The 20757-nt window shown below is 42.5% G+C and overlaps 2 protein-coding genes across 4 annotated transcripts in view; one reads left to right on the forward strand and one right to left on the reverse strand.

Annotated features, from left to right (window-relative positions):
- The window catches only part of CAPN2 (calpain 2), a 52601-nt gene extending 37210 nt beyond the window's left edge, over positions 1–15391 (forward strand). Inside the window, exons 15-21 of the mRNA XM_039530324.1 lie at positions 1811–1868; positions 4351–4415; positions 5673–5741; positions 7235–7313; positions 8892–9008; positions 10509–10567; positions 12794–15391. Coding sequence (XP_039386258.1) covers positions 1811–1868; positions 4351–4415; positions 5673–5741; positions 7235–7313; positions 8892–9008; positions 10509–10567; positions 12794–12817 — 471 coding nt within the window. The 3' untranslated portion in view covers positions 12818–15391. The remainder of the gene's footprint in view (positions 1–1810; positions 1869–4350; positions 4416–5672; positions 5742–7234; positions 7314–8891; positions 9009–10508; positions 10568–12793) is intronic.
- Positions 15392–15458: 67 nt separating this feature from the next.
- TP53BP2 (tumor protein p53 binding protein 2) overlaps positions 15459–20757 on the reverse strand; it is a 78419-nt gene continuing 73120 nt past the window's right edge. For all 3 annotated transcript variants that reach the window (XM_039530321.1, XM_039530322.1, XM_039530323.1), the window contains exons 17-18: positions 19421–19620; positions 15459–16250 (exon numbers count right to left, since the gene is read on the reverse strand). In XM_039530321.1, coding sequence (XP_039386255.1) covers positions 16209–16250; positions 19421–19620 — 242 coding nt within the window. In that variant the 3' untranslated portion in view covers positions 15459–16208. The remainder of the gene's footprint in view (positions 16251–19420; positions 19621–20757) is intronic.

The raw sequence follows: 20757 nt of genomic DNA on the forward strand, positions 1-20757 counted from the left end.
GTGATGTTGGTTGGCTGCTTGCGTAGTGTATGTCCTATCCAGCCCCACCTTCTCCTTCTAATTTCTTCCTCTGCTGGGAGTTGATGGGTCCTCTCCAAGAGGTGGATGTTACTGATGGTGTCTGGCCAGCGGATCTGGAGAATCCTTCTGAGGCAGCTATTAATGAAGGTCTGGATCTTCCTGGTGGTTGTTTTGGTTGTCCTCCAGGTTTCAGCTCCATACAGTAAGACTGATTTCACGTTGGAGTTGAACAGTCGAATCTTTATTGCCAAAGACAGCTCTCTGGAGCTCCAGATGTTCTTGAGCTGTAAGAAGGCTGCTCTTGCCTTACCAATCCTTACTTTGATGTCTGCGTCTGTGCCACCCTGCTGGTCGATGATGCTACCTAGGTAGGTGAAGGACTGCACTTCTTCCAGGAGCTTCCATTCAGTGTGACTGGGTCGTTGCTGATGGAATTGATCCTAAGGATCTTGGTCTTGTCCTTGTGGATGTTGAGGCCAACCTGTGATGACGTGGCTGCCACTACGTTGGTCTTCTCTTGCATCTGCTGTTTACTGTGCGAAAGGAGTGCAAGGTCGTCGGCAAAGTCCAGGTCATCAAGCTGGGTCCACAATGACCATTGGATTCCATTCCTACGCTTGTAAGTGGATGTCTTCATAATCCAATCGATGACGAAGAAAGAGAAGTGGTGACAACAAGCATCCTTGTCTGACTCGCACCTGGAAGCTGTTTGTGAGCTGCCCTCCGTGGATCACTCTACAGTGTATGCCGTCGTATGAATTCTTGATCAGGTTGACCACCTTTGCTGGGATGCCATAGTGCGAAGGAGCTTCCAGAGGGTCTCTCGATCCACGCTATCGAATGCTTTCTCATAGTCAACAAAGTTGATGTACAACGAGGAGTTCCACTCCATAGACTGCTCGACTATGATGCGGAGCGTTGCTATCTGGTCCGTGCATGATCTGTTCTGCCGGAAACCTGCCTGTTCATCTCGTAGCTGTGGATCGACAGCATCCTTCATTCTCTCTAAGAGGACTCGGTTGAAGACCTTCCCTGGCACCGACAGGAGTGTGATTCCTCTATAGTTGGCACAGTTGCTGAGGTCTCCTTTCTTGGGGATTTTGATGAGATATCCCTCTTTCCAGTCAGCCGGAATCACTTCTTCTTCCCATATTTTCTCAAAGAGGGGGTACAGCATTTCCACTGAGGCATCCAGGTCTGCTTTCAGGGCCTCTGCTGGGATATCGTCAGGTCCAGCCGCCTTCCTGTTCTTCATCATGGTGATGGCTTTTCTGATCTCGTCTCTGGTTGGTTTATCGCAATTGATTGGGAGGTCCTCGTTGGCTGGGTCAATGTCTGGTGGATTTGGTGGTGCTGGTCTGTTCAGGAGTTCCTCAAAGTGCTCCGCCCATCTGTTCATCTGTAGTTCTATTCCTGTTATAGACTTTCCCTGCTTGTCTTTAACGGGACGTTCTGGCTTGCTGAACTTTCCAGACAGTCGCTTGGTAGTATCGTATGTGTGCTTGGAGCACAAGAGTAAAAGCTAGACCTGGCAAACTCACCAGAAGGAGTCCTGAGCATGCCCAGTAACTGCTTTTAGCATGAGAGGTGCTAGCCAAATTAGAAATGCAGACAGTTTAAAACATTGCGGCGCTTTTGATTTCATTTGTGCAAATTTTATTCAGTCCAGGTAAATGCAATAGATCTTCTAGCTAATCCTCTCGTGCCCTTCCCTGTTACACAGATTCCACATCTGGCTTGGCTTACTATGAATATTTTGTTACAACTGTTTTTTGTTACATTTCCACAGGATGCAGAGATCTCTGCTTTTGAATTATGTAATATCCTGAGAAAAATCATGGCTAAACGTAAGTGTCTTCCTCTCCTCTGCGAATACATTGTCTCAGGTGGCCAGTAGTAGGTTAGAGAGACAGAGCACCCACAACTCCCAGAGAAGTCAAAGGTGCAGGCATCAATCCCAATCCTGTGCTTCACAGAGATCTCAAACTAGCTGTGCCCCTGATTGCTGAGACTAAACACTCCAAAGCTGCAGGGGAAACTCGTGGCAGTCTGAGCTCAGGACTGCTCAACACCACACCTGCCTGAATGAGGAATACTCCTTGTGCACAAGTGTGTGTATAGGTGTTATTGGGTCTGGCTAGTCAGATAGAAGCATGTTGAACTGGTTAGCTCCAGAGACTGGTAATGGACAAGAGTGTCACTACCCTTGAGTGGTTTGAATCCAAACTAGATTGATATTGATGTGAAATAATCAGATTATGTGATCACCCTACTCAAACCTCTGGGCAGACATGCTGCTGTATTCTGAACAAGATGCAAGCAACACCGAGAAGCACTGAAGAAGCCTTACTGTGAGGGAATTACAATGATCAGGGTTGGTGTCACGTGTCAAAGGCATAAACTGCTCTTACAAGTGCCTCGTGCCTGCACAATTGAAAAACTTACAGCTCCTCTTTCTGGTTTAGAGACGGGGTAACTTACACAGTGGGCTGCCTATTTTAAGCCTCCAAGGTCAGTGACAGCACAGCTTCTAGGGCTTCTTTCAGTGATATGGGGGGGAAGGGCAGTTAATCTTGTTTTTCTTGCACAAAGGGACTCAGGACTTGTTGTTACTGGTTTAGTCTCCCCTTGGACACTGATCAAGTTCAGGGAGATACTCCCCACTGATTTGTACAGACATCAGCCAAACAGACGGGGAGTTCTATGCTGTGCTCTCTCTCTCCTTGGATGCACCAGCGTGGTATCCATTGTCTTTCCTGTGTAATTGAGCTCAGGCTCCTTCCCCTTTCCTTCAGTCCCCACAGGAGCACCTGTGTTTACTGGCAAAGGACAGGACCAGAGGGATTTGATCTCTGCACAGGGCCAGCTCCAGGGTTTTTGCCACCCCAAGCAGCAGCAAAAAAAGTTGTGATCTGCAGCTCTACCGCCGCCGCTTCAGTGTTTGGTGGCAATTCGGCGGCTTGTCCTTTGCTCCGAGAGGGAGTGAGGGACCCACCGCCGAATTGCCGCTGAAGACCCGGACGTGCCGCCCTCACCTTTGGCTGCTCCAAGCAGCTGCTTGCTGGGCTAGTGCCTGGAGCCGGCCCTGTCTCTGCAGCTCACATACAAACCAATTTCTGAGTGGAGGTTCTGCTGGGAAAATATCCCAGCAGCTTTTACGCTTAGGACTCATGGTCAATTGCAGCGAAGTGCTGAGGATGCTGATCATGGGCACTTTGCCCCTTCATTCCAGTCATTGTGCAAAATGAGAACTTTCCTGCAACCCTTTGCAGAGGGTCCTCATCCCAGTAGACAGACCCTCACAGGCCCTGGCCTGCTTGTAGACAGCCTGCTGTTTAGCATGAAGCCATTCTGTATTCCATGCCAATAAGTCTTGTCCCCCACCTCCCAGCATCTACTGTAGGCAGATGCTATGTCCTTCATTGAGGGAGAGCAGGATCCAGCAGCCGAGAGGCAGTTTTCACTAAGAGGGCCTCAAACAGGTGGGAGATGATAGGATTCTCTGGAGGTAGGAGTCCTGCTCTAGGCTCTCCTTCCAGCACTCACAGACTCTCCCTACTGGTTTCACACCAGTCACATAAAAATCAACCAGTTTTCTGGCAATGTCCAGCTGAGAACTAGCCAGTTTCCTAAGGATTAAAATTACATTTGGTAGGAGCCGAAAGCAGTTCCTAGACTAGTGGGTAGCACCACCTGCATCTTACTATATGGATTGGCTGTGAGCATATGTATGATCTTGCCCTCTAGTAGCTGCTCCACAGAAAAGATAAGGGTCTTGTTAACAGCAGCTAAAGGAATTTCACTTTAGTCCAAGCAAGAGAGCCTTATATTTTTGGAGCTGAAGGCCCAGGGTTCTGTTAATGGCTGCGTGCACATGTGTGTGCTGGTGGTAGTAACGTTACCTCCCGCCAATGGGCCCAGCACAAAGCATAGAATGACGCTAGCCTAGAATCAAACTAGAGACTGCTCATTGCCCCATCAAAGCCCAAAGGAAGGGTTCAGGTACAGACACAATTACTGGTTATTGAACAGCGGACGTAGTAGAAAAGGTGCTATAGACCTGAGCTTTCTAGGCATGAGTTGTTGCTCTACACAGCATTAGAAACACCCAGACAGTTGGTTTCCGAAGCACTCTTCACTGTCTGTATATACAAACCTACAACCTCTAGCTCCGTATCTGCACTGCTGTACTTGTTAGGCTCTGATGGCTTCTGCAGATGAAGACAGGGAGGCCCACTAGAGGTCTCCTAAGCTATTTAAAGGGTTACTATCCAATTCCTAAACCCTTCCACATGTAACTAACCTGCCTTTTGTCCTCTTTCCTTACAGGTCAAGATATTAAATCAGATGGCTTCAGTATTGAGACGTGTAAAATAATGGTTGATCTGTTAGATGTATCCTTCAATTGTCTTAGCTAGACTATGGTCCTCTATCCATGCTGAAATGGATCCAGCAGGGGAGCAGGGATGTCCCTATCAATCCATCCCTTCCTTCCCGCAACCCCTGCAGGAGGAAAGGCCAGATCTGCTTGTGACTGCCACCCTTTAATGACTCTCCTGCATAGAGACTGTAGATGTTAATAGTACTGCCAGTTAATGCTGAATCTACAGTATCTCTAGCTGTGGGAGCCTGTATTTTTATAGCAGAAGGTCCTGTCTGAATTCCAGCCTTGATGCTACATGTGTGGTCTGGCTGGCAACAGCCTAGGGAAAGATTGGCTCCCAACATGGCATCAGTAGCATGGGCTCATTTAGAGGACCTAAACATGCATATTAGAAGTGAGGAAATCAGCACATTCAATCCTGTGGTATTCAGACCCCATCATGTCAGATTTGGCCAGAACATAGTAAGTATCACAAAGATTTCACTGTTAAAAACAAGGGAAACCAACTAGAAGCACAGTCCCAGAACTTCTCCCCAGACAATACATTGTTTTTCTGAGCCCAATGCCCTAGGAAGAAATCTACTGTGACAGCCATGCTCAGTTTCACTGGGGAGGAGAGGAGGGAGATTTTTTTTTAATCTTCTAACCCATTACAGGTTTGAGAATAATGTGGTTAGAAAAAGAAAAACACCAAACAAAATGAAGCTCTCCTGTAATTTGTTGTAAAATGTGGCAGAGCTCAGGATTCCACTGTTGTAGTTACAGTAAGAGAGAGAGACAGACAGACAGTGATGTAGGGATTCTTTTGTTAGGGGTTTTCTGAAGAACTACAAATTCTGTAAACAGCAGCTCTTGCTTTTGGTTATGTCTCTGTTTAGAATCCAAACAGAGTATGACTCAGATTCCCATCAATAGCTGAACCACCACTGCGGAACAGAATGGCATCCTCTCGGAACACATGCTGAATAGTTAGAGATTACCTGTGGGAGGCACTGAAAAGGCTTGGGGAAATATTCAGAGGTTCAGATTTAATTCATCCAAACAGTTGATTTAGAAACTTAAAACACAACCTGAAGAAACAGAGGAAGAGTCCCTATATCCTGCAGGATGAGCCAGAGTAAGCCATGCATCACAAGATGATTTGCATCCTTCTCTAAATTTGACACCCAAAAGCAGTGTTGAGATTATATTACAGCAAACCTAATGTAGAGGAGGGAAAACATTTATTTCCTGCCATCCAAAGAGGTTCCCTTAACTCTTCCTGCAGTTGGATGGAAGCGGTAAACTGGGACTGAAGGAGTTCTACATACTCTGGACAAAGATACAGAAATATCAAGTAAGATATGATCTCTGTATAAGGGAGCATACAGTATACTACTCATGTGGGATGTAGCCTGGTCTGTTTCAATGGCTGTTGGAGCACTGTGGGTGTAAATCTGTATGTATATGGTGGGTACAGTATATTTCTCTATATGGGCAGTTCTGAGCACATCTTGTTAAACGGAAAGGTTGTGTTCTTCAGTAGAAACCTGCTCCCCTGCCCAGTTCTGTGAGGCACTGAACTGCCTCCACTCCCACTAAGTCAGGGGGAGCTGGGGATGCTCAGCTCGTCACAAGAGGGACACGGCATCTTGCAGGATGGGGCTCAATGGGACTAGTGTGGCCGAGAGCAGCACAAGGCCAGTGGCACACACAGACCACAAATGCAGAACATAAAGGCAGGGCTGTTTCAGTCCTATCCTTTCCTCACTGGGAATTCCTGCCCGTACTTGCACATCAGCTTTGCCAGCTGCTCAAATTAAAAAAACAAAACAAAACCACACCTTATTTTTATAAAAATAATAGGCCACCAGAATGGCCACATGTAAGCAACAGTAAATAAAAGAACCAAACTATTAGACTTCTCTTATCAGCTAACTCCACATTCTACACACTGATGGCAGCATGACGGCAACACCAAACACAGGGAGCTGAGACCCTCAGGCTGGTTCACTCCTGGTGACCACTTTAAAATGGGGGTGGATCCTCAGCTGGTTTAAGACAATTTACACAAGCTGAGGATCTGACCCCTGGGATTTTAAGCTTTAAAAAAAAAGCCCTAGAGACAAGTCAGTTGCTCTTTCAAATTCTAGGGTGAAGAGCGGAAGGTGGAGCCACCTCTGCTCCTGTGACTGCTCCTCACATTAGCTCCACCTCCTTCCCCCATCCTTAGCCTTCCACTTACAGGACTGATAGTCCTGTGGTAAAGTTGAGTGCTAGACAGTGCCTGCTTTGTCAGTGGTTCTGTAGTCCCACATGGTATTTACCCTGCGATCACCACGCTTTCAGGTGACTTCTTTGTCTCTCCTCCCTACTGTATGCTGCACTGAAAGAATTAGCTATGACTCCATCTAAGTCCAGGTCTACACAACAGACCTATATTGGTATCACTATGTCATTCAGGGGGTGAAAAATCCACACCCCGAGTGATGTAGTTATACTGACAGCCCCTCATGTAGACAGCACTATGTCAGCAGGAGAGCTTCCCCTGACAACATAGCTACCGTCATGGAGTATCTATGCCAATGGGGGAAGCTCTCTCATAGCAGCGTCTTCACTAAAGCATCTTCCTCAGTGCAGCTGCCGTAGCGCTGTATGTGAAGACAAGCCCTAGGAGCAGCTGTATGCCTGCATGACACTAATTAAATGAATCCAAAATCCATTTTAGATTCCGTTTCTCAGGAAAACTGGGACTGCTTTCTACAGGCATTTATCTGACTTCTGGCTGAAGCCAAAATAACCAGCTCTTAATTACTGATGCGCTCCAACACTGGGTTTTGTGTTTTACAGAAAATCTATAGGGAAATAGATGTCGATCGCTCTGGTACCATGAACTCCTACGAGATGCGGAGAGCATTAGAAGAAGCAGGTACTTCTATTCCGCTATAGCTGTATTACCCCATGTTTATCTGCCTGTATATAGGGTGATGCCACTTCAAGTCCCTTATCTAAACCAATAATCAAAGTCAATAGGTGCTGATGTAAATACAGTGTCACCATTTCAGTGATCTTTACCAGTGACACTGTCTTATTGTGTACACTCATCTTGCTCTCCGGTGGTTGGCCATGGTATCTGTCTATACGCAGCAATATAGGCACATTAAAAATGGCCCAGATGAGTGGCTTCCTGTTTGGGGTTACTCTCACTTAGGACCTGGCCCAGTAGGATCATGAGTAGGCCCTTAACAACCAGGATCCACAGGCTGACATCTTTTAGTGATTGAGTTGGGCAGGTTGCCTGTGAAGAGGAGGCAATCAATGCAAGCATCTCCTCTGATGAATCACCATTAAATAATAATACTAAGCTCTACTGATGAAAAGTTCTATAGAAGATCTCAAAATGCTTTACAAAAGATGTCAATATCATTATCCCCATTTTACAGAGGGGGAAAACAGAGGTATAGAAAGGGAAGTGACTTGCCCAAGGTCACCCAGCAAATCAGGGGCAGAGCTGGAAATAGAAGCCAGGTCTCCTGAGACCCAGTCCACTGCTCCATGCACCAGATTCTTAAGACCACTGCACAATGACTACAAGGGGAGCAAAATGAATACACAAGCCCAGAATGAACTGGCACCCAGGCAAAGCTCCTCATAAAAGCACAACATCCACTGAAGTTCTCCATACCACAGCTGGGTGCTGGAAACCAACATCAGCACAGCACTGTAATTACACTGCAAACCAGCTTCAACAGAGTGAAAGTACATATTCAGCTATGAATGGGATAGGCTCAAGAGTCAGAGTTTGAATGCTTATCTAAACTGTTGGAGAGCTTCACAAGGCTGCAAGCCCAAGGGTCCTGACAACAATCCCACCAGAACCCGCCTAGAACAACCCCTAATCATCCCCACCTGCTGTTGTGTTTGTGTGGGTAAGGCCAGATCTCTCTGTTTGGCTTCCTTGGTGGAAAACTGCTTTCCCTTTGGGGGTCTTGGGACCAGCAGCCAGCAGTTCTATGCCCCTCAAATTCTGGGTGGTCTTTGGGTAAGATACAGCCCCTACTTAATACAGTACAGAGCTGCTCCTTACCATCAACCATCTTTCTCTGACTGGTCCATAGAAGACAGCCACTCTCTCTAAGACAGTGAATCAAAATGGATTCTACTAGCCCTCCTGAGTACATGGAGTAGGCTCAGCCAATCAATCAGCACTAATACCAAACAACTTAGAAATGCCCACAGATAATGCATTTTTACTTTGTTTATGACCCATCATAACCAACCAGCTCAATAGTTAAAAAAGCTATTTGAAAACTAGACACAGAAATGTGACCAAATAGCTAATATAGATATGAACATTTTCCAACATTGCTCCCAGTTTGCAAACACTTTGTGATCTTAACTTTTTTTTTTCTTCAATAAAAACATACATATTACTCTTGCTATTTGGCCAACACCTGATTGCATTATTAGCTGGCCAAATGTTTTCACCTTTTATTTTGTCCTGTAGGGTTCAAGCTGACTTGCCAGCTGCACCAAGTCATTGTGGCTCGTTTTGCAGATGAGCAGCTCATCATTGACTTTGATAATTTTGTCAGGTGCTTGATTCGGCTGGAAACTTTGTTCAGTGAGTATGTTCTTAGTAAATCTTTACATTGTGAGCAGCCCCTCACCTCACTGCATTGTATAAGGTACAAACTTATTCTAACCCAAGGCTCTCGGATTTGCACTAGAATAAATTTGAGACAAGCTGAGACTCCAATCCTACACTCTGATCTGCGCAGAAAGACAGCTGTACTTTCCCCAGGGTTCCAAGGGTCTGTCTGCATAGATCAGACTGCAGGATTGGGTTTAAAACATTTTGTTACAGTCTTTAGTTACAGCCCACAGTCAAAAGCTAGATTCATAAGGGGGATTTAGGCATTAAACTGTTTAACGTCTAGCTGTCCCGCTGCCTAGTGGAATCCACAACCCCAAGTGAGTTGTCCATGCTTCCCATACAATGCAGGGGAGAATTAGGTGCCTAAAAATAGGATTTGCAAAAGCCAGCATGCTGAATGGAGGGTCTATCAGTCTCACCTGTTGAAATTGTTCCACTTGTTATGAAATACTTAGTCATTGGGCCAGAGACCATGAGAATGACTCTTTAGTCAGTGGTTGCAGCTGGTAGGGGGAAGGCCAGGGCTTAAATCCCAGCCATGAACTGGCCAGAGTGAAAATTTGAACCCTGATCTCCACTCTTGGATGAATGTTGTAACCACTTAACTTTTGTGTAGCGGGGAGGCAGCACCCCTGCTGTTTGTGCAGGACTCAATCCAGTAGGCGTGCTCTTAGATGCCAGTGTGAGCATGCTGACTGAATCAGGTCCTGCAGGTGAGACAGGCGTGAGAATACCTAGCTTGTGAATTCTTGTGGGGCTTAAGCCTGAGTTAGGCACCCAGCTGCTCAGTGGCGTCAGGACTTACCTAGTTTTGCACAAGCTCATCATCAGCAATTTAGGCGCCATAGGAACTTACCACTTAGACAGCATGGGACTTTAGGAGCCTCCAGGGTTAAGCAGCAGCTGAGCTCTGGTTTTCTGAATGCCAGTGGTGGTTAAATGTTGGCCTTATGTGGCCTAAAGTGGCAGTTGGGTACCTACATCCCCCTTGTGAATGGCACCTCCAGTGCTAAGGTGACAAAAATAGAAAGCACTTCAGTTTGCAATAACAGCTTTAAAAGAATACTTATTTTCACAGACAGCTCTCCTTACCGGTGTTCTAAATGTACAATGGACTATTGAAAGATTTTTTTTCAAACAAACGATTTAACATTACAGTCTTTATGTTGCTTGTTTACATTTTTCATTTTGCTCAGCTTGAACTAAGCAGCCGCTAGTTTTCATGCACTAGGACAAAGCTGCAAGGTTTTTGCTGTAACTAGGACTTTTTTTTTCTTTTTTTAAAGGAAGCAGCTTTGATGAGATTTCTCCTGGTTTGGTTTTCTAAAAGGTTGTTTTCATAAACCCTAAATTTGTCCCTTTTAAATCTGAGACAAATGTTCATAGTCAAGACATAGTCAAGATTCAGCTTCTGGTTCCCACTGCTTTCTTCATACACACACCTTATTTCTCTCTCCTCTTTGACAGAAATATTTAAGAAACTGGATGTTGAGAAAAGTGGAACAGTGGAGATGAACCTTAACACTGTAAGTTAATAAGTCTACTCGGGTTCAACAGCACAGATCTGTGGCTTGCTGAGATGGTTTTGGAGAAAAATGCTCATTCAGTTCTAAAAGCTGTTTCCCCTGGTAGCACTGGATCTATACATTTGGGATGGTTGATGCCCGCTGTAGTGTGCCAATTTCACGCAGTGTTGGGAATCTAAGCACAAGTAACATTTTGGTATCTTCTGGGGCCTAGAGTTCTTTGTGCATGTAATTAAAGAAAGTAAATCTCTCTCTAATCCATTTATATTACTCTCTATTTCCTCATATTGGCCTCTTCCAGTCAGGGATGCTGGAACAATTTGTAGAGTGGGGGTGCTGAGAGCCACTGAACCGAACTGTAAACCCTGCATGTAATGGAAACCACTTCAAGCCAGGGCATGTGGCAGCACCCCTAGTTCCAGCACCTCTACTTCTAGTTAGATAACCTGATATTTTACTGGGATGAATTTCAATTGCAGCCTGCCTAGTTTACTCCTGGGGCAATTCTGTGCCAAAAAAATTAAAATTCCGCAACAAAAAATAAAAAATTCTGTGCACAATATTTTAGTTCTGCAAAATTCTGCATATTTTGTCAAAATAACAATATAATCACACCAGTTTCAATTATTTTGTTGTTTATTTCAAAATACCTGTCACCAAGTATGTCTGTAACAATACAGACAACCAAAAAAAATTCAGAAAATGTTTTTTGACATATAGATTCCTGGCTAGGCATATTAATACAGAACTCTGAGTAATAATTCATTTAAACTACAATACAGAACCATATTTCCCATACCCCTCAGAAGCACTGCAAAGGCTTGGGGGAGTCTGGGGTGATGGAGGAGCTAAGGGAAAAGGAAATAAATTGCTGGGAAGGAGCCTGCGTGTGAACTTGGAGGGTTGTTGGGTATGGGTGGGAAAAGTATGGAACAAGGGTTGTTTGGGGGTGGGGGAGCAGGATGGGATTGTTGGGAGCTTCCCCCATGCATACCCTAACTGACCCCTAGCCTCTCCCAGTCAGTCAGGCACATCTGCCCATACCATGTGTCCCTTCACCTCCACTCAGACACCCTCCTCTCCCCCATGTGGCTCTGGATCCCTGCACCCCCACCATCCCTGTGTCCCCTCCTGCTCCCCATCCCCATGTGTCTGTGCCCCCACTCAGCCACCCTATGTAGCTCTGCTCCCCCTCCCCATCACCATGTGCCCCTGTGCCTCCACTCCCAGTCAACTCCTGCTCCAGTTTGTCCTCCCCCCCCCACTAGCCCCTATAAGCCCATCTGACTCCCCAGCAGCCCCACGCTGTCTCCTGACCTGGCCTGACAGGCACTGTGAAGGCAGCAGGCTCTCTCTTCCCTAGCTGGCTGGGAGCTGCTGCTTTGTTCTAGCACACCATTCTGGTGGGAAAAAGGTGGAACTGCAGCAACATTTTGGCAGCCTTTTTTCTGCACAAAAAAATAAAAATATGTACAGCTCATTCATTATGCATGTGTGCAGTAGTGCAGAATTCCCCCACGAGTATTAGTTCTCTTATTTCCTAGTTTTTCCATCAATAGTAGGTCATTGTTCATTCCATCTTCCCATAAAGTCCTCACCTACCTCCATCCCTTTAATTTTATCCTCTACCACTTCTGTTCTCCTTCAAAGGGGATTCAGGTAACATAAATAAAGGCCACTCTACTTCTGAAAGAGAGTGCACATGTGGGTTTAATTCACTTCACAGCTTTAGTTAATTCATCTTAATGTCCCTGCAGAGACGTTCTCCATGTATGAGATAAGCTAATGTTGCTCTCAGTAATTTGAATGATACTTGGAGTAGGGTTGTCATCTTCTGATGACAATCAGCTTACATTACTACAAGAGACTAGCTGAAGTTGGTAATTATAAAAGGGTGTTTACAATTCAGACCTTAAACTGTTACATGAACATTTCAGGCACTTCAGTGCATAAGATGCAACTGATAACATTTTTTCTACATTTCATATGCATTTGTAACCTAAACAAAAAGTCTACCAATGTAAGGTATTCAGGAAACAACATCCCCCACTGTCGTCTATAGGAATAGATTTTCCTTCTTTGCACTAAATACATTCTTGTCCAGACCCCATCATCTCAAAAACTTGTTGATATATAACAAGTCATCTTTCTAAACTTGCATTGTGCTTTATGTCTTATGGTAGATGAGGACAGCCCTTAACTCATGTTCTTCCTTCTCTCCACTAGTGGTTGTGTTTTACTAGTATTTGATGCAATAGCAGACCTCAGCGGAAGACATCTCATGGAATCAAGATAATGCAAAAATGTTCATACAACTTGCAACAACACCCTAACCCTACTGTATCACAACATCAACCTGTTCCTTATGTTTATAAATGGAGATGTTTAAACTAGTGTAGGAGAGAATGGGCAGAATATTTTGAAGTACCTGAAAGACCAAAACTCCAACAATACAAAAGCTTGCAGTCTCATTATCTATATAGACTGCATATATAACTACTTTTATAAGTCCAGTGTGAAAGCTCTAATTTTGTATATAATTCTTCAGTTCTATTTTTGATGTCTTTGCTTAATTGATCTGTTTTAATCAAAAAGATATTTAAAGTGCAGTTAAATGTGACTTCTGAGGAAGAGCAATTTTCACTGTAAATTAGAAGGAAGTTTAAAGTGAAGTTTGTTGGCATTTTTAAGCTGCTTGGGAGTAGGAGCCATCTTATTCAAAAAAGAGAGATAAGTGGGAAGTCTGAATAGAGAAGGCAGAAGGGGTCCACTGCTGCCCTTCACTTATTAGAAGTACTCTTCCTTTTGAAATTAGAGCAATAGTTCCTTTTAAATAGGCAACACACTGAATAAGCTTCCTATTGCAATCTTGCTACCCCTTAAATGCATTGATAATCCTGTTTCATACATGCAAACCATAGCATTCTTTGGGTTAACTGGATTAAGTACACCTCTACCTTGATACAACGCTGTCCTCAGGAGCCAAAAAAAAAATCTTACTGCGTTATAGGTGAAACCACGTTATATCAAACTTGCTTTGATCCACAGGAGTGCACAGCCCCCCCCCCCCCCCCCGAGCACTGCTTTACTGCGTTATATCCGGTCACATTATATCAAGGTAGAGGTGTAGTTCTATGCCAGTTTGACCAGCGGGAAACCATACACCCAAGAGGACAGTGTCTTATTAGTCTGATATTTGATCCCCATGCAAGAAGATTGCTACCAGTGAGATCTGTGTCAGCAACCAAAGACTTCAAGAGGAAACAAATGCTGCCATATATGGTAGGAATGTCACTGGTTATGAATTATAAAAATAATAAAACCCCTTAAGCCTTACAAAATGAATGTAATGTATTGAATGTAACATTATTTCTATTGTTGCCTTCACTTCTGCCAACTACTTATTTAAATAAAGACAGGTAGGCCTGGTCCAGCTGGAAGGTGTTTCTTTGTAATGGGGATCAGTTGGGTGCATAAAGCCCTGATTGTCAACAGAATAATATTGGGGGGAGAGGAGGAGGAAAAAAAGCTTAGAACATGTGTTGCAATGAACCTATGTTGTGTATTTGTTGTGAACCTATGTTGTGTATAATCGTATATTACATGTTCTTTAAAGTGTGCTGTAGAAAGCAATGATGATAATTGAGAGACAGGAAAGGCTTCTATAAAAAAAAAAAGTCAGAGAAATACTACACTGCATACTGAAGGCATGAAATTACCAGGTAACCAGTACATATACATGGTCCCTATTAAGAGCATAAGCATGAGATTATGAACATTAACAGACTTCAATATCATGACCAAGTCACATTTACTATCATCTAAACTTTCTGAGGAATTGGGTGGCGGTAGAGTCTTTGCTTGTGCATGTTTGCTTGCTCCACTGCTGAGCATGGCTTTCCTATTGAAAGCCCCCATGAGCTGGTATGTCTTTTCAGTTGGGCAATGGCAGTCCTATTTATCTGGCAAGGGTCTGACAGCAGCAATCCATGCCCAGCAGGTTTGATGTTCTTGCCTACAAAGGATTCCAGCAGGGCTTCTTCTGTTGCTTACATCTTTTGTTCAGCATCCAGCCACACATCTGCTCACTGGTTTGAGCAATTAAGATCATTGCTCAAACTAGGTAAATGATTACTATACATCATTGCCAACCTACATTGGTCCTAGAGATGACAAGCAGTTTTGCCCACTGCCAATCCCCTGAGATATCCAGTCCCACAAACCTTTTCACCAGATCTAGTGAGAGATCACACATTCAAAGCCATTTACAGAACAATTCCCAAACCCTGAGCTGAAGTAGAAAGATCAGTGTGGTCAGGGATTTTTTTCAGTTTGTATTTGTAGATTGTAGTGATTGTCCATGCAGTTCATGGCCTCACATAGACTCCTTTCCTGCAAGGGAAGGTTACTGAGTCTCAAGTTTTATTGACATGTCTTTAACAAAGCTATGACTAGTACAGTAATATAGATTATCCTGGTGGAAAAGGCTAGTTAGAAATATTTCTGCTGCTATAAATCTTTCCATTTAAAATATATCTGTATAGAGTAATTCCATTAACTTAAGCAGATCTAATCGTTACTTATAACCTTCATGTTACTCCTAAAACTAATAATGGATATGGCTTGCATAGCAGGTTAGATGAAAGTTATAAATCAAAGAATGTTTTCCACACTGATATTGTAATAGTTGAATACTGGCATATTCTAGGATGTTAATAGTGTATGGTGTTTATGTATCTGCATAGCAGGTTGAAATTTCTCAGTGACATGCTAATGCAGATGTCATCTGGGATAGAGTTTGACATTAAATGCTAAAGAATTAAATCTTCAGAGGAGACATCATTTTAATCATATCACAATTAACAAAAAAATAAACACACACACATGGATTATAACAAAGTTTGTAAGTTTTAAAGGCTACAGAAAATTTCTAAGCTTAATTTTCAGTTACAAAAAGAGACAATAAATACAGGATTTTTTTTTTTGTAAAAACAGATTCTAAAAACTACATTACCTCTGATCTAGCACAAAGTATTTTGAATACATGGAATTCCTTAGATGCTACAGCATTTTAGAGTTATTGCTCAATGGACTGGTCAAAAGTTCTTCACTGTTAGACACCCTATTTTATCTTCATAACTTGAACTCAGCTACTTTAACAAATACTCTGCTTACAGAAATGTGCTTTCAGATACTGTGTGGGTAGCTTGGATGACTAATTTCCTCCACTAGGAACAAAGCCAAAGACAGATTTGGAGAAAGCCAGTTGTGTGGAACATGAACTCCCTCTCACTGAGGAATTGAAAAGTTCATTGCAGATCATGTAGGAAATTAAAAAAAAAAAAAGTGAATTCTGTTCCTGTGTACCTATGTGCCATTTGGAAAAGCAGAGTGGGCACTAGTTGAACATTAGGATTGCTTAGGCCCTTTGCTTGCAAGCAGCATTTCAGCTTATGGAATGCCCTCCTCCATTTGTGAGTCCATTGATCCTTCATTTGTTTTCAAGCACATTCTTCATTGCTTTCAAGTTACACTGTTATTAAAATAAGTCTCATGAAATTGGAACTAACAAAATGATTTTTTTATAGAAATGATAATTCACCCATGATTAGAACTTCATAACTCAGGATTCTGTGCAATTTCATGCCAAGCTTCTTTGCCTTGGTTTAATCCTTGGGTACAGCTGTGGGGGGGAAAAAGGAGGAAAAAAGATTATTTTTAAAATGTTAAAAAAAAGAGTATAATGGGGCAGAAATTCTTAAAATTTAAAAAAAGTAAATGTAGATAAATATTTATATCATGAATACCAAGAGCCACTAGTGTCTAATTATACACATCATCTTCGGTGACAAAGTAGCAGCAATTGCAAAGATTTTTTTTTTTTAAACTTTTTTCAGGCAAGCATAAAAATATCACAGGGATGTATCAATTGACAGCGCAGTAGCAGAGTAATATGAATGTCAAAAGCAATAAATTGAAAAGCAATTCTAAATTATCTAAGCCCTTAGGAACACTCAGCCCTATTCAGATAGAGATTGCTTGTTGCACGACAGCCTACTGTGCAGTGAGTTTTAGAAGGTATTTCTATTTTATAAACAAAAGAAGAGGTCAGGGTCTAAACTCTATTTTAACTGAGATGAATGAAATCATATCAAACAGCTTTTGTGGGCAACAGGTAATCTACCAATTGTCTGGTCCTGTGAGGACAGAGTCATTATGAAATTTTCCCTGCTTTGATCACTGGATATTGAACACCGCTTTAAATGCCAGGCCCCAAAACAGGTTTAAGATCTTCTGCAATCCAAATGTATCAAACAGTGGATCAAGGTTTGAATACAGGAAGTTCCTATTAGTCAGTAAATTGCTTCTGAAGAGAAGACCTGCAGACAGTTAGCAATCAGAACTCTCAATCCATTTGGTCATTTTTCACCATCAGCTGAGATGTGAAATCAGATTTTAAAGCTACCAACAGATCGAGTCCATTAAAAATTTGACATTGCCCAAAGAGTTTGTTTTGCATAGACCTAGTCAGCATCTGTATTATAATTATGGTTTGAAGACTTGTAGCCACTATCTTGCCATTCACATAGGATTCAGTAGAGTTCTCACATGGCCTGGTAAGTTTCACTAACATGGCTGTCAAGAATAATCTTCCAGACAGAAAGTATTGAAGCAGATGATCATTAATCCTAGACTCACCAAATGCACTTAACCTCAAAGGGGAAAAACAGCTGTGATACCATACAAAGGAGGAAGAATGTATCAGACCACTGAATCTTTTTCTCTGGGCCAGAAGGGGTGTGCTGAGTCTTCATTTATTCACTCTAATTTAAGGTTTTGCGTGCCAGCAATACATTAACGTTTTTAAAAGGTCTCTTTCTATAAGTCTATAGAAAGTATTTTAAGTATTTTAATCTGATTTTAAAATTCTTAAGAGGCTTCATTTAAAAATTAGATTAAAATACAGAGCCCCCCGTACCGGTGACCAGGACCCGGGAAGTGTGAGTGTCACTGAAAATCAGCTTGTGTGCCATAGGTTGCCTACCCCTGCTCTGGGCTAAACACCTGGGCCTGAGTTTCAGGCAACGGCATGGATGTATGCAGTGTCCAAGCACTTCCTTCTGAGTCTAACGATACTTAATCAATTGAAGACTGAATAGGCAGCTCCAAAACTTTAATGGCTACCATGTTTAATTCTGCAGGTGACAGGAATTCCACTGTGGTGAGGCTCAAAATAGCTAGAACGCTTGCAAAGCATTACTGCTTTACAGGTTTTAAATGATCACAGGAGAACAGAGGTTTCTCGGGTTCTCACACCTATGCTCTTGCTCAGCCTTGGAGGTGAAACAATCCCCGCAGTATCTCCACAGGCACAGTATTTCCACTGGAGGAGAAGAGACATTTAGTTTCTGTTCCTGACCTCTTCCCCAAATGCCCCAGAAGCAGTGGAGTCTTTTGCAGAGCTGCTTCTTCATGGAGTGCTCCCCCTCTGTCCCCATAGCTTGGCATGAACAATGTGCCCCTCTAGAAACTGATCAGGGTTGTCTCTTAATCCTGATGCCCCTAGACCAGTGATACTCAAACCTCATTGGTTCCTGGAGCCAAATTAGCAATCAACATTATCCAAAGGAGTCATCGTACTGTGAATTCATTGTTGCCTTTGCTATTTTTTATATAAATTCTCACAGCAAAATGACTGACTAAGTATTCTACAGTTGATACTGGACATGTATGAAAAGCTTAATGGGGAGAAGTTTTAAATAAAGAGACGGAAGTGTCCATTTGCTACAGTTTTCTGGGAATCTGGGTGTTTGGGGGAGAAGGGAAAGGAAAATGTCTCTCAAAGAGATCTGCCCCATTTCCCCATTAACAAGTATTGTAAAGAATAGAACAGAGTGGGATGAAATCACCAGCACCACTCACTTTAGCATGGATTTCTGAGAAATACTTCAATTTATACCACAATTGCTGCACCAGCAGAGAATTCTAAGAAGCATTTTTCCAGCCTTGAAATATACAATACATTTGGGGAAACGAGTTAAGACAGACGGATAAGAATGGAGGCATCTCTGACTCACAGGAGGCAAATGTGCGAATCACATCCCAGGACCCACATCTCACTCTCATCAACCTAGCAATTTCTTTCTAGAACAATACTTCTCAGATTGCATGCTGCAAGGCTTAAGTTGTAATCCAGACATTATGACAAGATAATTTACTGAAGTTTCAGTGCATAGAGAATTGTCATTTGTTTTCTTCTACTTCTAGAACAAGAGATTTAATGACAGCTGACGCTAACTGAGTAATACAAGGAGGACAATAAGAATTTTCACAGGTCTTGCTTTTTTGACAGCATGATCTTTCTCTTCCAAACTGGAACTATTTTAACTGTAGAATTTTGTGGCATGCTGAGTCCTACGAGATCGCTCCAAGGATAATTAGAGGGGAAGATGCAATATGCGCATCCAGAGTATAGGCAGGAAGGCTGGTGGCTCACCATAGTCATCTTCATGGGAGCAGAAGTAGACCACACCCTTAAACCAAGTGTCATCTGACTATCCTTAATAAAATGGCTGTATTTTAGATGCCTTTTTCCAGAGAGTATCACTATCTGGAAAAGAAAACACTAACTCATGCTTTCCCCATAGCAACGGAAAAGCCTTTGGTCAAAATGGAGCTTCAAGTATACGTCACACATTCAGTTGCAAATTAGTAATCATCTTTTTTGAGATGGTAAGACAAGATTGTATGTGCATGTAGAATCAACACTGACATGTTGGTTATGTGACTGCTTTTCCATACATGTAGTTTGTACTTCAATGGTCATAGAACTAAGTATTAAGAGCAACTCACCCCCAACAGGTTGCGTGGTATGTATCCTTCCTTGTCATTTAGCCGTGCCCACCACCACTCAATTTCATCTTCATCTTCCCGGCGTAGTACTGTCATGCAGTCTCCTTCTTTCATGGACAACTCATCATCATTCTGTGCTTCATAATCCCAGAGTGCGTAGATCACCCCTTTGTTCATTATCCCCATTTTCTCCTGCACTCCTGGAACAAGAAAACAAAACAGTTCAACCTAAATTGGATCTCAATGTTATGGTCACTTGGGAATAACTGTTGTACCATATCTGACAGCCAAACAAGGGATGTGCACAAGTCAGTCATGACTCCTATCAAGTTAACTAGGTAGTTATCAGCAAACAAATAATGCATTCCTGAAAAAACTATTAAAGGAGTAAGAGGCATTAGAAAACTCCAGACAATTTTCAAACACATGTAATCTCCTACTTACATTATGCTCAAGAAGCATTAGCTAGATAGAATAGAAAAGTCCAAGAAATGGGTGTAAAGTCAACATAATAAGACGACTAGTTCATTTCTAAAGGTTTATTACTAAAGGAATTGTTATTGTAGTTCCCTAGCTTCTTATCAAGTGAGCATGTGCAAGAAATGCAAGCTGCTGTTTTTAAAGTTGTGATTAACAACTCTATTAGCAAGAAGAATGTTTTTATTCAGCAACAGCAAAGTGAAAATGGTATTCAAGTAAGCACTACACCCCCGTTTGAGAGAAAGGAAAATGAAGGTACTGAGAGATTGAGTTTCTACAATGTCACAAATTCAGAGCGAAGAATAGAAGGTCACCTGATTCTTAGCCTCATGCTCTACCCCTCTGCCTAAAGCATATGTCTTACCTCCCTCTGCTTTATCTTTAAGCAACTGCTGGTTTTGTTTATATAAACACACATATCTCAGCAGTTCCTGCACCACTAATTTTATCTAGAGTTAGATAAAAATAAATTAAATTGCTTCTTCACAGCATGTTGAACAAATCTGTGCTAATTACAGCTGTTATTTAGGATTTGGGTATCATCATGAGTTAGCATATTTAATTTTTAAGCTAGAAACATTTTTAAAAGCTCCCCCAGCATGCATTCCTCCACTTCCAGACTGGAAACCAAAAGCAGAATTTTAATTCTGAGTAAGCCAACTAAATACTGTATATGCTGCCCTCCTCTTATTTATTTATTCTACTTAAAAGGACAAATCCTAGCTCTCCCTTGTACAGAACTGCACTAGTTGATGTGGTGTGCACACCTCACCCTTACCAAAAGAGAGAAGTCCAAAGCATTTTTTGGTAATGCAGCAGCATTAATATGCTGATAGATGATTCAACATCTTCTAGTT

This window comes from Mauremys reevesii, linkage group 3 (assembly GCF_016161935.1).
Source record: "Mauremys reevesii isolate NIE-2019 linkage group 3, ASM1616193v1, whole genome shotgun sequence".
NCBI lineage: Eukaryota > Metazoa > Chordata > Testudines > Geoemydidae > Mauremys > Mauremys reevesii.